This window comes from Salvelinus sp. IW2-2015, linkage group LG7 (genome assembly GCF_002910315.2).
Source record: "Salvelinus sp. IW2-2015 linkage group LG7, ASM291031v2, whole genome shotgun sequence".
In the NCBI taxonomy this organism is placed as follows: domain Eukaryota; kingdom Metazoa; phylum Chordata; class Actinopteri; order Salmoniformes; family Salmonidae; genus Salvelinus; species Salvelinus sp. IW2-2015.
In genome coordinates this window covers 18,927,189-18,951,628 of record NC_036847.1, presented here as the reverse complement: position 1 = coordinate 18,951,628, position 24,440 = coordinate 18,927,189, and the positions used below count along the sequence as shown (strand labels likewise).

At 39.6% G+C, this 24,440-nt stretch overlaps 1 protein-coding gene and 1 long non-coding RNA gene across 2 annotated transcripts in view; one reads left to right on the top strand and one right to left on the bottom strand.

Moving 5' to 3' along the window:
* The window catches only part of LOC111966552 (adherens junction-associated protein 1), a 73,691-nt gene extending 60,296 nt beyond the window's left edge, over positions 1-13,395 (bottom strand). Inside the window, exon 1 of the mRNA XM_023991293.2 lies at positions 12,539-13,395. Within this exon, the coding sequence (XP_023847061.1) occupies positions 12,539-12,567 (29 nt within the window). The 5' untranslated portion in view covers positions 12,568-13,395. The remainder of the gene's footprint in view (positions 1-12,538) is intronic.
* A 6,436-nt stretch (positions 13,396-19,831) lies between these two features.
* Positions 19,832-24,440, top strand: part of LOC139028040 (uncharacterized) — a 191,540-nt gene continuing 186,931 nt past the window's right edge. The window contains exon 1 of the long non-coding RNA XR_011480184.1: positions 19,832-20,220. This is a non-coding gene — a long non-coding RNA (uncharacterized lncRNA). The remainder of the gene's footprint in view (positions 20,221-24,440) is intronic.

Here is a 24,440-nt window from a genome sequence, read left to right as displayed (position 1 = left end):
TGTTGTTTTTTGCCATCATTGTAAACCTGCCACACACACACTATACAAAACATTTATTAAACATAAGAATGAGTGAGTTTTTGTCACAACCTGGCTCGTGGGAAGTGACAAAGATCTCTTATAGGACCAGGGCACAAATAATAATATAAATATATTACATATAAAACCTTATTTATTCATCAAAAATTGTGAATAACTCACCACAGGTTAATGAGAAGGGTGTGCTTGAAAGGATGCACATAACTCTGCAATGTTGGGTTGTATTGGAGAGAATCTCAGTCTTAAATCATTTCCCACACACAGTCTGCGCCTGTATTTAGTTTTCATGCTGGTGAGGGCCAAGAATCCACTCTCACATAGGTATGTGGTTGCAAAGGGTATCAATGTCTTAAACTTGCCAAGGCAGGATACTCTGAGCGCAGCCCTWTCCGATTTGGCAGTGGCTTCTAATTCAATTACATTTTCACAGAACTGCTTGTTGCAATTTCGATGAGGCTCTCTTGTTCAGATATCGGTAACAGGACTGGAGGAATAATGAATCCAGTTGTTTGTGTCGTCCGTTTCAGGAAAATACCTGCGTAATTGCGCACCCAGCTCACTCAGGTGCTCGCTAAATCACATTTGACATTGTCTGTAAGCTTGAGTTCATTTGCACACAAAAAATCATACAATGATGGAAAGATCTGTGTGCTGTCAATGTTAATACAGAGAGAGAAGAGCTCCAACTTCTTAATCATAGCCTCAATTTTGTCCAGCACATTGAATATAGTTGAGGAGAGTCCTTGTAATCCTAGATTCAGATAATTAATGYGAGAGAAAACATCACCYAGATAGGCCAGCCGTGTGAGAAACTCATCATCACTGTAACGCTCGTCTGATGAAGAAGAGGGAGTGGACCAAAACGCAGCGTCGTACGTGTTCATGATTTTTTATTTAACTCAGAACACTACGAACAAAAATAACAAAGCGACAAACGAACAGTTCTGTAAGGTAACCAAACTAAACAGAAAACAACTACCCACAAACACAGGTGGGAAAAAGCTACCTAAGTATGATTCTCATTCAGAGACAACGATAGACAGCTGCCTCTGATTGAGAACCACACCCGGAAAAACACAAAGAAATAGAAATAAAGAAGCTAGAATGCCCACCCTAGTCACACCCTGGCCTAACCAAAATAGAGAATAAAAGCCTCTCTATGGCCAGGGYGTGACAATCACGCAAGTGGTCAGACAAGTGAAAATKATGTCCAGTAAAGAAAACTTTAAGCTCGTCTCTCAATTCAAAAAAAATTGTCAATACTTTGCCCCTTGACAACCAGCCAACTTCTGAATGTTGTAAAAGCGTTACATGGTCGCTGCCCATATCATTGCATAATGCAGAAAATACACGAGAGTTCAGGGGCCTTACTTTAACAAAGTTAACCATTTTCACTGACTTCTTCAACCTGTCAGGCATTCCCTTGGCAGCAAGAATCTCTCAGTGGATGCTGCAGTGTACCCAAGTAGCGTCGGGAGCAACTGCTTGCATGCGCGTTACCACTTTGTGTCATCAGTACAGATACCAACACATCTTGACTACCAAAGTCCATTTGATGTCACAAAGATGTCCAGTACTTTAAAAATATCCTCTCCTGTTGTCCTGGTTTCCAGTGGTTCGCAGAAGAGGATGTCTTCCTTAATTGACTCAGCATAAACGTAACAAACATAGACCAGGAGCTGTGCCAGGCCCACCACGTATGTTGACTCATCCAGCTGTAACGCATAGAATTCACTGGCTTGTATGCGAAGCAGTAATTGTTTCAAAACATCTCCTGCCATGTCAATGATGCGTCGTGAAACAGTGTTGTTTGATGAAGGCATTTTCTGTATAGTTTTTTTGGCTTTTTCCCCCAGCATTGTCCCAGCATTATCCAGGAAGCAGGAAGAATTGAGTCCTCCACAATAGTATGGGGCTTGCCTGTCCTAGCCACTCGGTAGCTCACCATATAAGACGCTGCTAGACCCTTCTTATTAATGGTATCTGTTGCTTTWATACATGTCTTACTACTCAAAAGTCGTCATAATTCTCGCCCCAAAAAACTCCCGTGGCTTATTTTTCAAGTTGGCATGTTTAGTTTCTAAATGTCTGCGCAAGAGTGAAGGTTTCCCGCGAGAGAGTAAAGGTTAATGTGATTGGATGTTATTTACTTGTATTTGACATTGTGTTGTTATTTCACTGAACACTAGATGGTTTCATTTAAATTTTTGCAGTGAAACGAGGCTACTGAGACGAGAAAAAAACATCACCCAAATGTATAGCCCTGTTGAAAAAACTAAATGGACTGTTTGAAAATGTGAATCACATGTGAATCGCATCTCCACTACACAAGTTATCCTTTTTAGATAAAACTAAATATAATCATGTCACCAAATAATTGATTAAAACACACTATTTTGCAATGAAGGTCTACAGTAGCCTCAGCAGCACTCTGTATGGTAGCACCATGCTGTAGCCGATGGACAGCTTTCGTCCTCCTCTGGGAACATTGACTTCAATACAAAACCTACGAGGCTCATGGTTCTCACCTCCTTCCATAGACTTACTTACTTACACAATAATTATGACAACTTCTGGAGGACTTCCTCCAACCTATCAGAGCTCTTGCAGCATGAACTGATTGTTGTTCACCCAATGAAAGGATCARAGAATGAATCTAGTACTGAAAGCATAAGCTATAGCTAGCTAGCACTACAGTGTATACAATGTGGTGAGTAGTTGACTGAAAGAGAGAGAAAGACAATAGTTGAACAGTTTTGAACAAACTAATTTCTTCCTAAATGAAGCAGATGCAAGAGAGATAGAGATGTTTWAATTTTTTTCACTTTCAGTTTCACTTACTTGGCTAGCAAATGCAGCTAACTAGTTTAGCCTACTCAAACACCCTGCTCAAACAGAGGGATGCTATGTTAGCTAGTTGGCTATGACTATTCAATACAACACTGGAACTCTTCCAAGATAAGCTTTCTCTTTACAAATGTATTGCCACCGGGGCCCGCCACTGTAAGTGTTAAACTGCTTACTGACTGCACATTAATGTTACTGCATGATTGTAGCAGGTTTACTAACTCGTTCGTTCTATTATCTATGCTGACTATGATGTTACTTTAGCTAATATGGTGACAACGATGTAGGCTGTGTGTAGCGGTTATGATATGGTTTGGCGTGTAATTTGTTTTCCCCCTGGTCACATACACCTGTTGTGTTGTGCATTGAAGTCCACAAGTGACAGGAAAATGTGAGAGGAGGAGATGCATAGATGCGAGAAGGAATACACCGTGGCTGTTAATTGTGTTTACGCGTGATCAGGGTTGTATTCATTCTGCCGATTCTGTTGAAAAAACRTTTCTTAAACGGAACAAAACGGTAATATATACCAGAATTTGTCCAATCGAAACTCCCTTTTGCAACTGTTGGACTAATGATTACACAGTCAGGAGTGTGCAAGGCAGTATTAAGTGTATCACTGTCTGTCTATGTGTCACTGTCACCTCAAATKTTTCTCTCAACCAGTGTGCACCAACGTTGTAAACTTTCATTCATAGGCTAGGTTGTAGCAACCTCATGATGGGTATAGGGAAAATTTGAGTATCATGTAGTAACCTAAACATATCGCTGTTACATTGAACTGGGTGATTGGAATATGAATAGCAGTCATCCAATATGCTGTAATATAAATAAAATAAATAAAAMTKAACAGCACTGACCGCCACTGATTCTGACTGACATTAACAGACAGTGCTGTGCTACAGTACGAGGTCTGATCAACTCAAACACATACTGTGGCCATTCTATAACTCGCTAATCAAATTTAGAAGATCAGGCTGTGCAGCTTGGACAAACTGAGATGTATTCAAAAGGGGACCATTGCGCTCTCCCAGAAGCTTGGCTGGTGCGTAAAACCCGTGATTCAGACAAACCAAATGTGTGATGGGTCCGTACTAAAAAATATATTTCATAAAGATTTCTTAATTTTGTGTTTTTTATTATTTTCATTACATCAGGGATAGTGTACATAGACGTTTCAGCTTTGCAGCAGAAAGAGAGAGAAAAGAGGCATTCATAAAAGGATGTAGATCATATACCTCATGTAGCAAACAAAATAAGGAAATGTTATAACTTTGTATGCCCTCAGACTTCTAGAACCTATGCGATAAAGTAATGTATAACTTGCACTACGAAATAACTTATTTCTATGTTAGTGTTCTTGCAATAAGATTTATTTGGAAAAACATCTCGTGGCTTGAATGTGCCTTTGAGAACATAAATCCACTTTCCGACATGAAGATATCACCTCGCCAGCTGCGAGACACTTTAGAGAACAACATMATTATATTAATGAATTGCGTTGCGCCAAGATTGAAAAAGATGATTGCGACAACAAATTACTCCAAAGAGAAGTAGTGTGGATTTTTAATTGTTTTATTTGACTAGGAAAGTCAGTTAAGAACAAATTCTTATTTACAATGACAGCCTAGGAACAGTGGGTTAACTGCCTTGTTCAGGGGCAGAACGACAGATTTTTACCTTGGGGATTTGATCTATCAACCTTTTGGTTACTGGCCCATCGCTCTAACCACTAGTCTGCCTGCTGCCCAAGGATACAGTGCCTTCAGAAAGTATTCAGACCCCTTGACTTTTCCCACATTTTGTTATGCTACAGCCTTATTCTAAAATGTTTCCTCGTCAATCTACACACAATACCACAAAGCAAAAACAGGTTTTTAGATTTTTTTGCTAATTTACACTACCATTCAAAAGTTTGGGGTCACTTAGAAATGTCCTTGTTTTTGAAAGAAAATCACATTTTTGTCCATTAAAATAACATCAAATTGATCAGAAATACAGTGTAGACATTGTTAATGTTGTAAATGACTATTGTAGCTGGAAAGGCAGATTTTTTATGGAATATCTACATATGGTAGGCGTACAGAGGCCCATTATCAGCATCCATCACTCCTGTGTCCAATGGCACGTTGTGTTAGCTAATCATTTTAAAAGGCTAATTGATCATTAGAAAACCTCTGTGCCTCGACACAATCATGTCTTGGAGCTCTACGGACAATTCCTTCTACCTCATGGCTTGGTTTTTGCTTTGACATGCACTGTCAACTGTGGGACCTTATTTAGACAGGTGTGTGCCTTTCCAAATCATGTCCAATCAATTGAATTTTCCACAGGTGGACTCCAATCAAGTTGTAGAAACATCTTAAGGATGATCAATGGAAATAGGATGCACCTGAGCTCAATTTCGAGTCTCATAGCAAAGGGTCTGAATAGTTAGGTAAATAAGGTATTTCGTTTGTAATACATTTGCAAACACTTTTCACTTTGTCATTATGGGGTATTGTGTGCAGATTGCTGAGAAAAAACCTATCTTTAATCAATTTTATGCTGTAACGTAACAAAATGTGGAAAAAGTCAAGGGGTCTGACTAATTTCTGAAGGAACTGTATATAAATGTAATTCTGTATCCCCACACGGATTAAACAAAGAATTAGATTTCACCTCATTCTTTTTGGCCAAATTTAGACTGTTAGACGAGAACACTGTCCATATAAAATGTTGCATATAATTTATGAGTTAGCCCCACATATTTATGAACATCTGAGCCTAATGTCCTTTGTGGTAAGCTATCTCATGAATTGATATAATGTATCCAAGTGAGCAGACACCTACTGTAAGGCAACTGATTCATGAATGGTTCACGCCTGATGCCCTCAATTGCCCTTCGTGCTCACCTGTGTTCCCTACAAATGCTGTTTTTAATTAAAAAGATTTGTACCTACACACTGAAGAAGACTGCAAAACCTAAATGTCTATGCACGCTATCCCTGATGCAGTGAAAATAATAAAAATAATTTAAAAAATGAAGTAAGCTCTTTGAAACATCTTTTTGAGTGCAGACCCATCACACCTTTCGTCAAACTGAGATGTATACTGTTACGTCAGGTGTTAAATAGCGTTGTCCGAGCTGGTGGTGCCAGTCAGTGTGTGATGAAAAGTAAGCATTTCACTGTTAGTCTACACTTGTTGTTTACAAAGCATGTGACAAATAACATTTGATTTGATTTTGATTTGATTTACTGTCATTGCTGTGTGTCACATGGACCAGTTCTGCTCCCCCCTCCTCGTGGGTTTATCAGACTGCTGAGTGCAGGGTGTTAGTAATCACACACACACACACACATAATCCTCCACAGAAGGGAAGGTCAGAGATGCAACACAGCCTTTTTTACAGCAAATGAGGTTAATCACGCTCCAGAGGCTCCAGTTAATAACCCCCATAAAGGCTATTAAGAATCTGAATATCAGATCGAGGTTTACTTCATGGACTACAGTAGTTGACACATAAGTAAAGGGAGGTAGGCTACTACGTAAAATCACACATAGTAAGTAAATAGCCTTGTCTGAGCTAGAACGCCGCATAAGCCAGAAGCCCATCTCCTGTTTCTGTAGCGTAAGGCAGCTTGATGTGCACCCTCTGGACATGACGCTAGTCTAGACTGCAGTTTAAAAAAAAATCTTACCTATATATCTCCTACCATTAGAATGCATTGACTTGACGTCTTACCAAGGTAAAATTCTATTAGTGCACTGGCAGATAATTTTGCTTATTTTAACCCCCAAAAAAGCTTGGTACAAGTGGGGTAAGATAAATGATCTTATTTCAAGTTATTTATCTTAATAAGACATCATACCAAGACAAATTGTGTTAGTGCACTGGCAGATAATTGTTCTTACTTTAACCTAAAAAAGTATTGAAACAAGTCAGAATATCTTAAAACAATACAAATTATCTTGATGCATTTCTGGGTAAGCTAAATTAATCAAAACAAGTAAATGCATTTTCTTGGTGATCAACTCACAAGTAATTTTAACTTAATTATCTCAATACAATAACATTTACATTCTTTGCAGTGTATCACGAGGCCTAACCCTAATAATATGTTGTTTCATCATTTTCATTGAGGGCATATTGAAAAATAAGATTGCTTATGAACCATATATTGATATATTGCATAAGCCATGATATATGTGAAACTATGTGCACTGGGCTATTTTGCACACTCAAAAATAAGAGTTTAAAATATTTAAATTCAGGTCCATAGAAACCATCCTTCTACGCAAGGCATCTATCATTAAAACAACCAGTTACATCCCTTGGCTCATAGAAAGTTGTCAAAATCATAGCCATACATTTTCAATGTGTAGGATCCATTGATAATCAAGTTTATGAGACGCAMWAAAAAAMAAAAAAAAACCTTCACCCCCCTCCCAAAGGATCCGGGCAGCCCTGCCTAGTACTCCCCTCCAGTGTCAGTAGCAGTCTGATCTACCTGACCACTGCCAGGGCTCACCGCAGGGAATGTCACATGTGTGACTAGGTTTGCAAAGATTCCATTAATTTACTAAAGTTACCGGAATCTTCAGTAATTTTGATAATTAACAAAAAATCTATGGYAATCTATCGTAACTTAGGTTATTTATAGTAAATAACTTCATATCTAGTATTAATTTATTATATCTGTATTCATATTGTCCATGTATTTCTAGTAGATAGACCATATGGTTCAAGRGAAAATAGCCAAATGAATGAAWAAAGCATCTTATCAACAATGGCATTATTTTTWATTAACTCTGCAACTCTTCCAACTATTGATTTTTTTCACAACTGCCACAAGTTTGATGGCAAAACATTGACAACAAATACATATTGACATGGTAAAATAAATACAAGTTTGTAAAAAAATATACACAATAAAGACAAARGTATGTGGACACTCCTTCAAATTAGTAGATTCGKCTATTTCAGCCACACCCGTTGCTGACAGGTGCATAAAATCGAGGACACCACCATGCATCTCCATAGACAAACATTGGCAGTAGAATGGCCTGACTGAAGAGCCCATTGACTTTCAACTTGGCACCGTCATAGGATGCCACCCTTCCAACAAGTCAGTTCGTCAAATGTCTGCCCTGCTAGAAGTGCCCTGGTCAACTGTAAGTGCTGTTATTGTAAAGTGGAAACGTCTAGGAGCAACAACGGCTCAGCCATGAAGTGGTAGGCTACACAAGCTCACAGAACAGGACTGCCGAGTGCTGAAGCACATAGCGTGTAAAAATCGTCTGTCCTCGGTTGCAACACTCACTACTGAGTTCCAAACTAAGATCTAAGCCTAAGATCACAATGTGGAATGTCAAGTGTTGGCTGGAGTGATGGAAAGCTCGCCGCCATTGGACTCTGGAGCAGGGGAAACGCATTCTTTGGAGTGATGAATCACGCTTCACCATCTGGGAGTCCGACGGACGAATCTGGGTTTGGTGGATGCCTGGAGAACGCTACATAGTGCCAACTGTAAAGTTTGGTGTGGGAGAAATAATGGTCYGGGGCTATTTTTCATGGTTCAGGCTAAGCCCCTTAGTTCCAGTGAAGAAAAATCTTAACGTTACAGCATACAATGACATTCTAGATAATTCTGTGCTTTCAACTTTGTGGAAACAGTTTGGGGAATGCCATTTTCTGTTTCAGCATGACAATGCCCCCATGCACAAAACAAGGTACATACAGAAATGGTTTTTTGAGATCGGTGTGGAAGAACTTGACTGGCCTGCACAGAGCCCTGACCTCAAACCCATCGACCACCTTTGGGATGAATTGGAACGCCGACTGCGAGCCAGGCCGAATCGCCCAACATCAGTGCCCGACCTCACTAATGCTCTTGTGTCTGAATGGGAGAAAGTCCCCACAGTAACGTTCAAACATCTAGTGGAAAGCCTTCCCAGAAGAGTGGAGGCTGTTATAGCAGCAAAGGGGTGACCAACTCCATATTAATGCCMATGATTTTGGATTGAGATGTTCGATGAGCAGGTGTCCACATACCTTTGTCATGTAGTGTATATATTAAGATTATTTCATGTTGAAGCCCTTATATTAAACACCATTGATGCCAAGAAGGAAGAGAGTGGGAGGAATCCCTATTGGTTAAGACGAGCCAAGCACACATACTTACTCTATTATCCTATACCATCACAGTGAGGAGAAATATAAGGAGGAGTATCTTTAAATAGAACAAACCATTTGGGGCCACTTTTAAGACTATAAAATCACCTGGGAGCATGAAGAGCAGAGTGCAGAGTTTTCCTTTTTATTTTTCACTTTTAAAACTATCAATATCTTGGAGCACTCCCACATACTATGCTTTTAGATCCCAGGAGAGAACCCTGGGGGCAATGGGATTCAAGGGAACAATGTCTACTTTGAGTTTATATAATTTGAAACTGTTCACGAAGAGTCAATAGCCTATTCCGTAGATAAATCATTTTCATTCATCTTTAGTAGTAGTAACTTTGGTCATATAAAAAGACACAAATAGGTGACATGCTTTCCTACCACATTCTTGCTGTATAGACAACATGTAGGCACATCTCCCTGTAGGCAACATATTAGATTAGCATAATGAGCAATGCTTTCGTGCTTGGTTAGTCAATACTGTGTTTAGCGCTCAGGCGTTTCTAGCCAGCCATATTTCCAGCCCAATGGAGGAACTTCTGCAGCAGAAGGTGTAGGAATTCGCTGTTACATTTGTAAACACAGAAAGTCCTATTCAATAAAATCCTGTGCCTCTTTATTCATTTAAGCAAATAATATTAATTCAATCAATAAAAATCAAAGTGTCACTGTGTAAAGAAAACTTTCAGCTGACGTTTGAGGTCCAAAATGGYTCATTTCCAATCTACAAGCAACATAGATGAGCAGATTACTGTAGCTACTACACTATTTATGTTTCCTGTTGCATTTAACATACAGCAACACATGGTGGTATTATTACACCTTCAGATGTTCAAATCAACTGCACCTCATGCACAATATACTCTCCTAAACACAGACACACATACACACACTGTAACACGCATAGTGATACAATCCAATGTTAGAATTAGGAAGGCTAAATTGTTGTGGCTATCCTCTAGTATCATGTTTCAAAACATAACCAGATTGAAAACACTGAATAGTAATAACACAATAATTGAATCTCAATATGGAACGCTGAATCTCAAAATTCTCAGAATTGTTTCAATGATATTTCAGCCTGATTAAACCAGTTTTTATATAAAGATAATGAATGGCATTTTAAAGCGAGGCAGAGAACTGTTGTGGGTTGTGGGACTCGATCTCTAGCTCTCTACAGTAGCTGTGATATCATTGACCTGACCAATCATTCTAAAGGCTTCTAATTTCTGCATCTTCAAAAGCAATGCTCTGTTCAAACGTATTATCGTTCAACTGTGAAGTCAACCCTCAACATTATCCTTAATACCTAATTAACATYGTTTCAGTGGGAAATAAATAAATGTTTAGTGATTAGAAGCACAATTCAGCATGAAATTGTATTCTAATTAGTAGGATCCCTCCCACTCTGTGTTCATTGAATCACCTGAAAGGCTTGTTCACTCCCATACTATTATTTTTCTAATGAAAGATTCTTCTGAATAGAAATGAATAAAACGCACATCTTCTGCCTCATTCTATCTGAACACTGCAGAATTCAGTATGAATCACTGGCTGTGAGGCTTTAATGAAGTGATGTTAGTTGATGTTCAGTTGATGTTGAGTTTGTGAGAGGGGGTAGCTAGTTCGTTAGAGGCATTTAACCAGCTGTGTGCTCTGAGTAACAAGGTGGGGCACTGTGCCACGGTGGATGTCACTTGGCTTTTGATACTTTCCGCTTCTCTTGTAACCGCTGTCGTAAACATTAACAGTAAAACATACTTGGCAAGAGGGATGTGCTTACATTAGCTCTGCTCTAATGTGGGCAGCCACAGGAACAAACTTCAAAGAATCTAGTGGYGATGAATGGTGCTATCTCATAAAGGCATATTAGCCAATTCATTCATGCAATGAATAAGACCAAGCATGTACTGTAGGCCTATGGCCACATAAAGGTCATATACAAGCAAAATCACCCATTGCAAGGGTTATTATAGCATTGTCTCTTTGAAACAGGGTTGACAGTTCTGGTACAACTAATGGCTTGTAATTCATACATATTTTACTTGTGTTAGGCAATGAGTGTGTGGGTGTGAGTGTGTCAGTGGCGTAGCCAGAAATTCGTTGGTGGGTAGGCCTGCAGAAATTTGGGTGGGCCAAAAAAAGCTGATAACTTTCTGCAATTTTCCACATTTTGCCATTGGGGCAAAGAGAACATTTAGCAATTGTATAACTAATCTCATGCTATTCTACACATTTTGCCATGAAGCTGATAGAAAATGTTGCTGTTTTAAGGCAAATTTCCTGCAATTCTACACATTTTGCCATGGGGCAGAGAGGAAAATTTGCAGATTTATAGCTCATCTCATGCTATTCCACACATTTTGCCATGAGGCTGAGAAAAAATATAGCATTTTTAAAGCTAAAATACAGATGTGTTTAGTTTGCTAAATTAACAAATTCAATAGGCAGTGGCATGGCRAGAACTTGGGACTATAAGGTTCTATCTGCATTTGTGTAAAATAAAATTGGGGGATATAGTACTACATAGTCCTCTAAATACCCCAATTCATGTTGTTAAATTCAAAAGAATGCAAGATAAAAATTCCTGACACCATTCAAACCAATAAGGGTTYAGAACATTTAAAGCCAATTACATCAGAATCATCTTTTTGCAGATAGAACCTTATAGTCCCAAGCTCTCATTTTGGTGCATATAGCCATAGAAGCACAGTGACATATGCCTCAATGCGGTCATATTTGTGACWTATTATGGGTGTGGCTTTCAGTTAGTTATTTTTGACATTCCAGTTAATCTGTTCTGTTATATTCAATCAAATCTGACTAACCCAGTGCACTGCTTGCTATGAATTCTATCTGATGTTGTTTGCATGTTTAGGTAAAAAGACAAATAACGCCCCTTTTGGAACAATGACATGTAAAGAGCTTCTTTTTTTTCTCAATTTGATTGGGTAGTCCTGGCTCCCCAGTGGGTGTGCTTGGGCCCACCCGTGCTTACGCCGCCCTGGGCCCACCTGTGATTACGCCCCTGGTGTGTGTCAACCTATTTGCCAACAAAGGCTTGCAGTCATGTAGCGCAACAGCATGTACCTTTGGCGACCCCCAGCGTACGGTAAGTGAAAGATTTGCTCAATTTCTCTTCATAAAGTCTTCTGTTGAAGCTCACAAAATTAACTCACACATTTAAACATATTGAATGCACAATGTAAAAACCATTGTGCCAATAAACACACCATAGAACTATAGACACAATATTTATGTTTCCTGTGAACCCTACAATCGATACAGTAGGCTAATATTCAATTCCAGCAGACGCTCATAACTCTTGCCATGGCATAGATTATGAAGAGAGAGCGTTCGATATGGGCGTATGCAAATATGAAACAATACTATTTTGTAGATTAAATAACACCCAGAGACATGTTCCACTTACCGTGAAATTTATATAAAGCTAATTACATAAGGTAGAGACTAAATTATTCTTACCTGCGTGCAATWGACCGTTTTATCCACATTTTCTCAACAGCAAGTCAGTTTCCAGGTTTCCTCACATTTAGATGGTTTCCACAAAAGTCTATAGTGTCTAATACACTCAAGTGATGAACCTTACTCCAAATGTCATTAATGCAAACATTCTAAGGCTATATCCTTCAATATTGCGCACATACAATTACTCCAGATATGATGTAAATCCTGCTATTACACCACCAAAGGCGAGACGATGCAAATATATTGGACTTTGCTTGTTTATTCTTACTTGGCAATTATCTTTCCTTCAATGTGATAAGGTTGATAAGGACGCGCCGAGCCCGTGGACAGGTGGTCCGTCCACTGTCCGATTACCAGAAGGTGCCCGCTGACCACTTGTGACGGTCAAACTTTGTCTTTATATAAATCATCGAATTTACTCCACTGGACAGTCAAAAGGCTGTGAAAAAGAACACCGGAAAGACAAGGTGATTCGTCGGCGGCATCTGTGGATTCGGCGCTGAAAATGACCACGCACTTTTCTAAATTGCTGAGAGGCAGAGCATCGCAAAACATCGGGATAGATAGCCTACCCAGTTTGGACGGTTATAACAGTCAACCCCGAAAAGATGCACCGAAGAATTTCGACATGCAGACAGGTCACCTTTGGCCAAAATTCCAGATTTCGTACATCTTTGAACAAATTCATGTAATAGGTTAAAAAAGAAAAAAGAAACAGGACACCAAGTGAGCAGACGAGTTATTTTGGAAGAGTGGGTCTATGAGCGCGAGATGCTGCGCACGGTGAGCGGTATAGGGGAAAATAAGCACTTGTCATTTGAAGAGAGAGTGCAGTGTTATCACCCGGTGCTATATCTCCCTGCCTCTCCGTGCCTTTCACAGACTAACAATCTGCCAGTCCTGCTTCGGCTGACACCCCTCTGACGTCATTTTAAAGTAAAATATATGATATTAGAGACCACACTGCAAACTCAACCCGTTGCTCTGGTCTTGCCCTCGGCTATCTGCACACCTGTATTGCAAGATGTTGGAGGTAGGCAACCTCCAATCACGTTAGACTCAACATACTGAGTATGACCACAGCCAGATAAGTGAAAACATTACATATGACAAGCTCAGCTCTTGCGTGACACAGAGAGAATGAGTGTGGTGCGCTTATTTTGCACCTTGGGGTGAATGTGTCAAACAGGTGCAGTCAGCTGTTGAAATCACACCTGCTATAGCCTACATGTATGTGATTTGGACACAGCAAACAATTTGTATTGTTTGAAGGTGAGCTATGAGTCATATTTGTATCATGAGTCTGAACATTTGCAGGCATGAATATAAATTCATGCAGATTTTCAAGAGTGAGAGAGCACTGCAAATACCAATGGCTGTCTAGAAAGCCAAGTTTAGTGCATGAGAAGTTGCTCTCTCTCTCTCTCTGTGGACTATCATTGGCAGAAAACCAAACCTCTCTCTACTCAACAGTGCATCAAATGTATTGCATATGTAATTGAAAAGTTGCAAGATGAGGACACCAGCATCACCTTTAATTGTATAAAATAGACTTGGTACAATACCCTTATTATTACGTTAGCGGGTACAGATGCACTGAACGAGTGGATTTGTCTGAGTAAACGCCAGTGGCTCCCTAGCAGATGGTTGTCATTTTTCTCTCTCTCTTCTCTCCCTCTCTCTCTCTCTCTCTCTCTCTCTCTCCACTCTAAAAATGATGGGTTAAAAGCAACCCAACTTGGGTTATAGCACAGAAAACACGCTGGGTTATTTTAAATAAATACTGCTTTGAATAACCCAATGTGTTGGGTTACTGGGATTACCCCCCAAAAGGGTGGGTACGCTAGTTTTGTATGTCTAAGGTTTTTGTATGTCTATGTTGGCCTGATATGGTTCCCAATCAGAGACAGCTGTTTATCGTTGTCTCTAATTGGGGATCATATTTAGGTTGCCATTTTCCTCGTTTGTGTTGTGGGATCTTGTCTACGTTGAGTTGCCTGAGTGCATACCAGTAGCGTCACGTTTCGTTTAGTTGTTTGTTGTTTTGTTAGGTGAGTTTTCTCTTTATTAAAATTATGTGGAACTCTACTCACGCTGCGCCTTGGTCTCATCTTTACGACAATCGTGACACAGAAAGAGAAAGTGTCTGACAGAGAGAGAGTGGGAGATAGAGAGAGAGAGCGTTCATGGGGAGAACGCTGTTGTTTTACCTCAGAGATAGTCACTGGTTGCTGTGCATCAGTCAGACTGTGGGTGGTTATGGTTCACATGGAAGAATCATAAACCCAAACGCTCCTGGTGAAACAGCTGTTGTGTAAGTCATTAACGCCCCGCAATGAGGACTAGAATTAAAGGGAGAGGGATTTGGGCAGTGCAGCCTGTCTGCGTAGCTCTTCAGTGCCTCAGAATGGAATTTCTGTGTTCYGTTTGTGCTTAATAAAATTGCTATCATTGGCCATGTCCCTGGAAGAGAATGGTATTTCATGAAATACAGAATATCGACTCTGAATTGCAACACCTGAGCAATATGATATTCCATCATTGCCTTTGGAGCTAGGGGATTTAGTTGTAAAACTTTATGCATTTTGTTAAATGTTCCATAACTTCTCTAGGGCACCTGTGCCAAGTAATAACCATATTAGAGCTTTCTCAAACAGGAGGCTGCCTTAGACCAGTGTGGATGAAAACGGATTTCCTTACTGTATGCTGCGATGTAAAACTAAAACTGCGATGTAAAACTAAATAAATCTAAGAGGAGTTATTCAGAGGGAGTTTTTTTCCTCATAGTCACAATGATGACCTTTTTGATGTATCTACTCATATATGCTTTTTCTTGTATATGGGACATTTTCCTGAATAATGCATTGGTGTTATATTTCACAGCTTTCTCATTAGAAGGGGAGGACAGAGAGAGCAGCAACTTTACCCTGCTATGTTTTATGTGTGATAATTGCTGGGAATGTAGAATACAATGCATCTCCATTCACTCTCTTGGGACAACTTGCCAAGTTTGTGCTTATAGCAACAAACAATGTTGAGCTAAGATTGTGTGTTCATTGTAAAAAAGGTATGCCATAGTATTACCAGTTTCATATCAGGTTATTGCAGTCTTGAGGTAGTCATAACTACATGTAACTTAATTGACAGTTAACAACAGGTATTTCTCTGCAACTATTGCATATTTTTGAGTACTTATTTCTTACATTCATGACTACAAATAGTTTCCATTTAACTATGCTAATGAGTGAATGGGACATGTAGATTATTATATATTTTTTGAAAGAAATACAATTGTGAAACTCTCATTCTGCAACAAGTTTTTTTCCTTTTTAATTATTGACCACACATGACCAACATAGACTGTACATCAAACCCAAAGGTAATTTATGTTGATTGAAGAAAGTTTAGGATAAAAATAATGATATACCCCAATGATTAACATCAGCAAATCTTTCAATTGGCAATGTTGAATTATTAACACATTTCATACAGCAGAACTCCCAACTTCAGTCATGCTCACTTTCAGTGGAACTTTGAATAATATTTTTTCTTTATACTTGGCAACAAAAAATTCACATGATTTACAGTATTTCAACAGTGAAATGATTGGATGCGGAAAACCCCCATGGACCTGTAATATCTGTGAGGGATGTGTGTCTACAGTGGCTTCAGAAAGTATAAATACCCCTTGACCTACAGTGGCTAGCGAAAGTATTCACCCCCTTGGCATTTTTCAGATTTTATTGCCTTACAACCTGGAACTAAAATTGATTTTTTTGGGGGGGTTGTATCATTTGATTTACACAAATGTACCACTTAAAAGATGCAAAATATTTTTAATTGTGAAACAAACAAGAAAAACAAAAAAACAGAAAAGTTGAGCGCAAATAACTATTCACACCCCCAAAGTCAATACTTTGTAGAGCCACCTTTTGCAGCAATTACARCTGTACGTCTCTTTGGGTATGTCTCTATAAGCTTGGCACATCTAGTCACTGGGATTTTGCCAATTCTTCAAGGCAAAACTGCTCCAGCTCCTTCAGTTTGGATGGGTTCCGCTGGTGTACAGCRWTCTTTAAGTCATACCACAGATTCTCAATTGGATTGAGGTCTGGGCTTTAACTAGGCCATTCCAAGACATTTAAATGTTTACCCTTAAACCACTCGAGTGTTGCTTTAGCAGTATGCTTAGGGTCATTGTACTGCTGGAAGGTGAACCTCCGTCCCAGTCTCAAATCTCTGGAAGACTGAAACAGGTTTTCCTCAAGAATTTCCCTGTATTTAGCTCCATCAATTATTCCTTCAATTCTGACCAGTTTCCCAGTCCCTGCCGATGAAAAACATCCCCACAGCATGATGGTGCCACCACCATGCTTCACTATGGGGATGGTATTCTCGGGGTGATGAGAGGTGTTAGGTTTGCACCAGACATAGCGTTTTCCACAACTTTGTCCCTGACCTGTTTGGAGAGCTCCTTGGTCTTCATGGTGCCGCTTGCTTGGTGGTGATCCTTGCTTAGTGGTGTTGCAGACYCTGGGGCCTTTCGGAACAGGTGTATATATACTGAGGTCATGTGATACTTTAAAAAAGTCCACCTGTGTGCAATCTAACTAATTATGTGACTTCTGAARGTAATTGGTTGCGCCAGATCTTATTTAGGGGCTTCATAGCAAAGGGGGTGTATACATATTCACGCACCACTTTTCCGTTTTCAATTTTTTAAAACATGTTATTTTTTTCATTTCACTTCACCAATTTGGACTATTTTGTGTATGTCCATTACATGAAATCCAAGTAAAAATCAATTTAAATTRCAGGTTGTAATGCAGCAAAAWGGGAAAAACACCAAAGGGGTTAATACTTTTGCAAGGCACTGTATTCGTAGGGTTGCAAAGGGTCGGAAACCTTCCAGTGAATTTCCAGAATTTTTCGTCGTATTCCCAGTGGATCAGACGCTAACATACACTCAATTAGTATTTGGTAGCATTGCCTTTAAATTGTTTAACTTGTGTCAAACGTTTCGGGTAGGCTTCCACAAGCTTCCCACAATAAGTAGGGTGAATTTTGACCCATCCTCATGACAGAGCTGATGTAACTGAGTCAGGTTTGTAGGCCTTGCTCGCACATGCTTTTTCTGTTCTGCCCACAAATGTTCTATAGGATTGAGGTCAGGGCTTTGTGATGGCCACTCCAATACCTTAACTTTGTTGTCCTTAAGCCATTTTGCCACAACTTTGGAAGTAYGCTTGGGGTCATTGTCCATTTGGAAGACCCATTTGCGACCAAGCTTTAACTTCCTGACTGATGTCTTGAGATGTTGCTTCAATATATCCACATAATTTTCCTCCCTCGTGATGCCATCTATTTTGTGAAGGGCACCAGTCCATCCTGCAGCAAAGACACCCCACAACATGATGCTGCCACCCCCGTGCTTCACGGTTGGATGGTGTCCTTCACGGTTGGGATGGTGTTCTTCGGCTTGCAAGCCTATCCCTTTTTCCTCCAAACATAACGATGGTCATTATGGCCAAACAGTTCTATTTTTGTTTCATCAGACCAGAGGACATTTCTCCGAAAAGTACGATCTTTGTCCCCCATGTGCAGTTGCAAACTGTAGTCTGGCTTTTGTATGGAGGTTTTGGAGCAGTGGCTTCTTCCTGTCTGAGCGACCTTTCAGGTTATGTGGATATAGGACTCGTTCTACTGTGGATATAGATACTTTTGTACCTGTTTCCTCCAGCATCTTCACAAGGTCCTTTGCTGTTGTGTCTGGGATTGATATGCACTTTTTGCACCAAAGTACGCTCATCTCTAAGAGACAGAACACGTCCCTTCTGGGCGGTATGGAGGCTGCGTGGTCCATGGTATTTATACTTGCGTACTATTGTTTGTACAGATGAACATGGTACCTTCAGGCGTTTGGAAATTGCTCCCAAGGATGAACCAGACTGTGAAGGTCCTCATTTTTTTATGGGTCTTGGCTGATTTTCATGATGTCAAGCAAAGAGGCACTGAGTTTGAAGGTAGGCCTTGAAATACATCCACAGGTAAACCTCCAATTGACTCAAATTATGTCAATTAGCCTATCAGAAGCTACTAAAGCCATGACATAATTTTCTGGAATTTTCCATGGTTTTAAAGGCACAGTCAACTTAGTGTATGTAAACTTCTGACCCACTGGAATTGTGATACAATGAATTATAAGTGAAATAACCTGTCTGTAAACAATTTTTGGAAAAATTACTTGTGTCATGCACAAAGTAGATGTCCTACCGACTTGCCAAAACTATAGTTTGTTATTAACAAGAAATGTGTGGAGTGGTTACAAAACGAGTTTTAATGACTCCAACCAAAGTGTATGTAAACTTCCAACTACAACTGTACATGATTTTTGTTAACTAGTAAATAGTAGYCTACAGCAAAGTGTGTTTAAATCATTTCTAGCTTGTTAACAATTTCTGCTAGTTAGTATTTGCTGCCATGTGGGTTTTAGATTGCTTGAGGGTGCTAACTGAGTGTTAATTCACCTGTTCCATTTAAACATATATATCTTACAAAGGAGTTGTTTAATCTAACTGCTTAACTATTTATCTGTACATGGAATTGTATTTGKKSTTTTTTACACATTTTTTCTAATCTTTACAGGAAAATGCCACGGGCACTATCTGATGTGTGGAGACATTTCACTGCAGCTAATGTAGAAGGAAAAGCTGTGTACATTTGCAAATACTGTGCTAAATCATTTGTGTAGAATGCAACAAAGTTTCAGAATCATCTGGCCAAGTGCATAAAGTTCCCTCGGAGCTCACAACAAGCAACCTCTGACAAAAGTCCCTCTACTTGTATTCAGACACMTTATCGATAGCAACAGCTCATGGTCCTCCTGGAATCAGAAGTTTTTTTGACTCAATTGAGGAACGTAGTCAGAGAAATGCTGATGAATGTCTTGCTCGAGCTGTGTATGCAACTGGTTCACCTCCGATGCTCACAGGCAATGTGTATTGGAATAGATCTCTGAATGATCTTCGCCCAGCATACACCCCTCCAACCAGACATGTTTTAAGGTCAAGCAAATCATAGAGAAAGCATACTGTATTGCAATCATCTCTGATGGGTGGTTGAATGTTCGTGGGCAAGGAATAATTAACTACATCTCCAYCCCTCAACCAATATTCTACAAGGGCACAGACACAAGGGACAACAGACACACCGGTCTCTACATTGCAGATGAGCTGAAGGCAGTCATCAATGACTTGGACCACAGAAGGTATTTGCACTGGTGACAGACAATGCTGCGAACACGAAGGCTGCTTGGTCTAAAGTGGAGGAGTCCTACCCTCACATCACACCCATTGGCTGTGCTGCTCATGCATTGAATCTGTTCCTCAAGGACATCATGGCACTGAAAACAAGGGATACACTCTACAAGAGAGCCAAGGAAATGGTTCAGTATGTGAASGGTCATCAAGTTATAGCAGCAATCTACCTCACCAAGCAAAGTGAGAAGAATAAGAGCACCACATTAAAGCTGCCCAGCAACACCCGTCGGGGTGGTGTTGTCATCATGTTTGACAGTCTCCTGGAGGGGAAGGAGTTTCTTCAACATATGGCCATATCAGTCTGCCGATATGGACAGCCCCATCAAGAGGTTCCTCCTGGATGATGTATTTTGGCAGAGAGTGGTAAGCAGCCTGAAACTCCTGAAACCTATAGCAGTAGCCATTGCATGGATTGAGGGAGACAATGCCATCCTGTCTGATGTTCAGACTCTGCTTGCAGATGTAAGAGAAGAAATCTGTACTGCCCTTCCCAATTCCCTGTTGCTCCAAGCAGAGGAATCTGCAGTTCTGAAATACATAAAAAAGCGTGAAGACTTCTGGCCTGAAGCCCATACACGCCACAGCGTACATGTTGGACCCCAAGTATGCTGGCAAGAGCATCCTGTTTGGTGCAGAGATCAACAAGGCATATTGTGTCATCAACCGTGTCTTGCTACCTTGGCCTGGATGAGGGCAAGGTTCTTGGCAGTCTGGAGAAGTACACTTCCAAGCAAGGGCTTTGGGATGGAGATGCAATATGGCAGTCGTGCCAACATATCAGCCGCCACCTGGTGGAAGGGTCTTTGTGAATCTAAGGCTCCATCATCCTCCAAATCCCACCAACATCAGCCGCCTCAGAGTGCAACTGGTCCTTATTTGGGAACCTACACACCAAAGCACGGAACAGGCTGACCAATACAAAGGTTGAAAAACTGGTGGCCATCCGGGCAAATTTGAGGCTTTTTGAGCCTGACAACGAGCCGTCCTCAACAAGGTTGGAAAGTGACAGTGAAGATGAGGCCTCAGAGTCTGATGTTCAAGAGGTGGACATTGAGGAGGTCCATGGAGATGACATGGAAGCCTGAGAGGAAGACAACCAAAGCTTGAGTCTAGAAACTATCATTTTACAGATGTATGTTGAAAATGTTTTTGGGAGATGCAATGGATCATTCTTTTGTTGTTCAGTGAAATCATCCCACGTGAAGAGTCAACTCATTTAATTAAAGTTCAAATCGTAACTATATAGTTAAAAAAATATATATATTAGAAGGATTTAATAATTTTCAATTATGTCTACTTATGATAAGGTAAAAGGTTTATGTTTCTGTCGCCATATGATATGGTAAATATATCCAATGCAAAAAACATCTACATTTAAATTGTATTGATATTAATTTGCATATATTTACATATATTCCCAATAATTCCCATATATTCCCAGTTTCCACCTTTGAATATTCCCCAAAATGTGCAACCCTGCCTATTCGACATTTTGTTGTGTTACAGCCTGAATTTAAAATAGATTAAATATGTGTTTTCTCAGCCAYCTACACACAACAATCCATAATGACAAATTGAAAACGTGTTAGAAATATTTGCACATTAATTGAAAAATATATACAGAAATATCTCACTATGTTGTATTGGATTTGTCCCGAACATGACCCTCTATGGTCCCACTTTAAATGTTGTTCAGCTTATAAAGGCTTCATAAATCCTTCATAATACCTTCATAAGCGCTACATAAATGTCTTACAAAGTATCTATAACCATATGTCATGCTTTATAAAGTGTTCATAACTGTGTGACATAATCAACACTGTCAAATGTGGCATAACCCACTATGTCGAATATTATAAAAACRTGTGCTTTAAAAAGGGTGACATGTTGTGCTGAAGGGTGGGATACGCTCTAAAGTGATGTCATGTTAGTCACATTACACCTAATCTCGTTCCCAGACACTTCCACCCAAATGCACGGAATGTTTGGTGGACCAACGCATCAAACTTGGCCTTCATTAGTTAGAGTTAGGTTTAAAATCACATTTTAAGAAGAGAAATTGTGAAAATCAGCAGGATTTAGCCATAATTATGACTTTGGATTTTTTAACTAGTTGACAACCAGGGGGAATGTTTTTGCTAGCAAAGGACATAGCCTGATGACAGATACTCTACTCAGGAAGGGCTCTCCCTTAGAATTCTATGGTCACTCCCACTAAGGCCAACTTTGAATGGTTGATATCCCAGGCTTATTTGTGCTTTGTGCGCAATGGCCTGGGCACGGCTTTACACCAAGAAACACTTCCCTTGATGAAAGCCTCCAACATAAGAAAATTGAAAGTAGCTTTCTTCTGGAACCAAGTTACATGTTCCTCAGTACACAAACACAACAATATAACAAGCAATATCATGCGATGCTGGGCCCAGTCAGGTCTTTGACACATTCATCCACTCCCTCGCTGAAAGATCAGCCACAAAATGTTGCCACCATTGTAACAGGTTCTATTTAAGCCCTGGTCTCCAGCAGTAGTCTCATGTTGGACTACTYCAAATCATCTTGGCTCTGACACACACAAATGCAAGCTTTGCAGGTTCCTCAAACTATTTAAATACCTCTCACACCCTACAGTAACTTGTGGATCATGAGAGAACCTTCATAAATCAGCAGTAATACTTAGTTTGAAGTGAAACACCTTCGGTCACTCATGACACATCCATAAAGATTCTGTTTCACATCATGCTGTACTTACTTTAAAGACTCCTTTGGTCATATATAACACATACTGTAAATGCCTTATATCATATGATGCTGTACTTACAATAAAGTCAGACACCTTTGATCATTCATAACACATACATAAAGGCTTAATTATGTAAACACAATGTTTTAACACTTAGGGAATTATCACTAACAGCTAAAACAAATGAACATTAAAGACATGTTTAATCCATACATTTCCTTTTATTTGTACATTTTAAAACAAGACAAATACAGTTTCAAAAAGTTCAGCAACGCAATTACATTGAACATTACACAGGGCTGTGAACAGTGTAGCTTGTTTCTGAGCTAGCGGATGAATGGTTCTTGCCTTTCTGCCTGCTAGAGGTACAGCATGTTGGTTCCAACCGTAAAAGTAACAACAAATAAAGTTAGCAGGTCTGTTAGGAAATACCTTTATCTCACCAACTGGATAAGGGCATTTCTGTCCTGCGCCAGAAATACTCTAAATGGGAAGATGGGAAACTCCATTCAATTCGTATTATTATATTCCTCTTTCATATACAAATCTCATGAAGTGACTATGAGACGTGGCTGTATCTAGGGGGATTTTTATTTAGCATGAGCCTACTACATTAGCTAGCTGAATCTAGCTAATTTAGTAATGATTGAAATAATGACAAACAGTGCAGGGCATGTGCACTGAATTAAAGGGCCACTAGTTTCTTCGATTTTTCCCAGACCTGAAAAATCATCCCGTAATGTGGCTTAAGCACTGTTGTGAACAGCGAAAATCCAATTTTGTTGCTTTTCTATAAAAAAAAGTGTGAAAGAAATGGGGGGAAACCCCAAAAAATGGGGGACATTCATAACCTGGAAAAACAAAAAACAAAAAATGTACTTTATAATTTTTGCCTAATTCAGTTTYTTTTCAAACGGATTTTACAAGGCCCTGACAACGTTTTTTGCTGTGCATAACTGCACTTTAGGGTGTGTCATCCTGCAGCATAGCATTTTGGGGAAAGTTGAGGTCAGGTCCAATATCGAATATCGACTTACATAAAAATGTATTCACGCATGAATGTATGGGTGGTCCCGGGAATCGAACCCACTATCCTGGCATTTCAATACTCTACGAAGATGCATAAACAAGGTTATAAATGCTTTGTCAAGCCTCAATTTAATATGATTTATAAAGACTTTATTAAGCGGTGCTTATGCCACCCTTTATAAAGCACAGATTTATATCACATTTGACATTGGTGGTTACGTCTCACAGTTATGCCACATTTATGAACTCTTTATAAAGCATGACATACAGTTATAGATGATTTKTAATTTATGTATGTAGTGTTTATGGAGGCTTTATGAAGTCTTTATGAAGCCTTTATGTGCTGCACATCATTTAACGTGGGACCCACTTGGTCCTCAGGACAAAAAGTTAATTGTTGTTGTCACGTTCTGACCTTGGTTCCTTTTTTATCTCTTTATTTTAGTTTGGTCAGGGCGTGAGTTGGGGTGGGCATTCTATGTTGTTTTTCTATGTTTTGTTCTATATTTATATTTCTATGTGTTTGGCTTAGTATGGTTCTCAATCAGAGGCAGGTTTCAGTCGTTGTCTCTGATTGGGAGCCATGTTTAGGTAGCCTGTTTTCTATTGTGTTTTGTGGGTGATTGTTTCCTGTGTTAGTGTTTGCACCATACGGTACTGTTTCGGTTTTAATTTATTCTCTTGTTCTTTTGTATTTTGTATTAACTTCTTGCAACTATAGGGGGTGCTGTTCCGCATTAGCATATTTGTGTCTCCAAATTAAACTGCCTCGTGCTAAATTCTTGATCGTACAATATGCATATTATTGTTA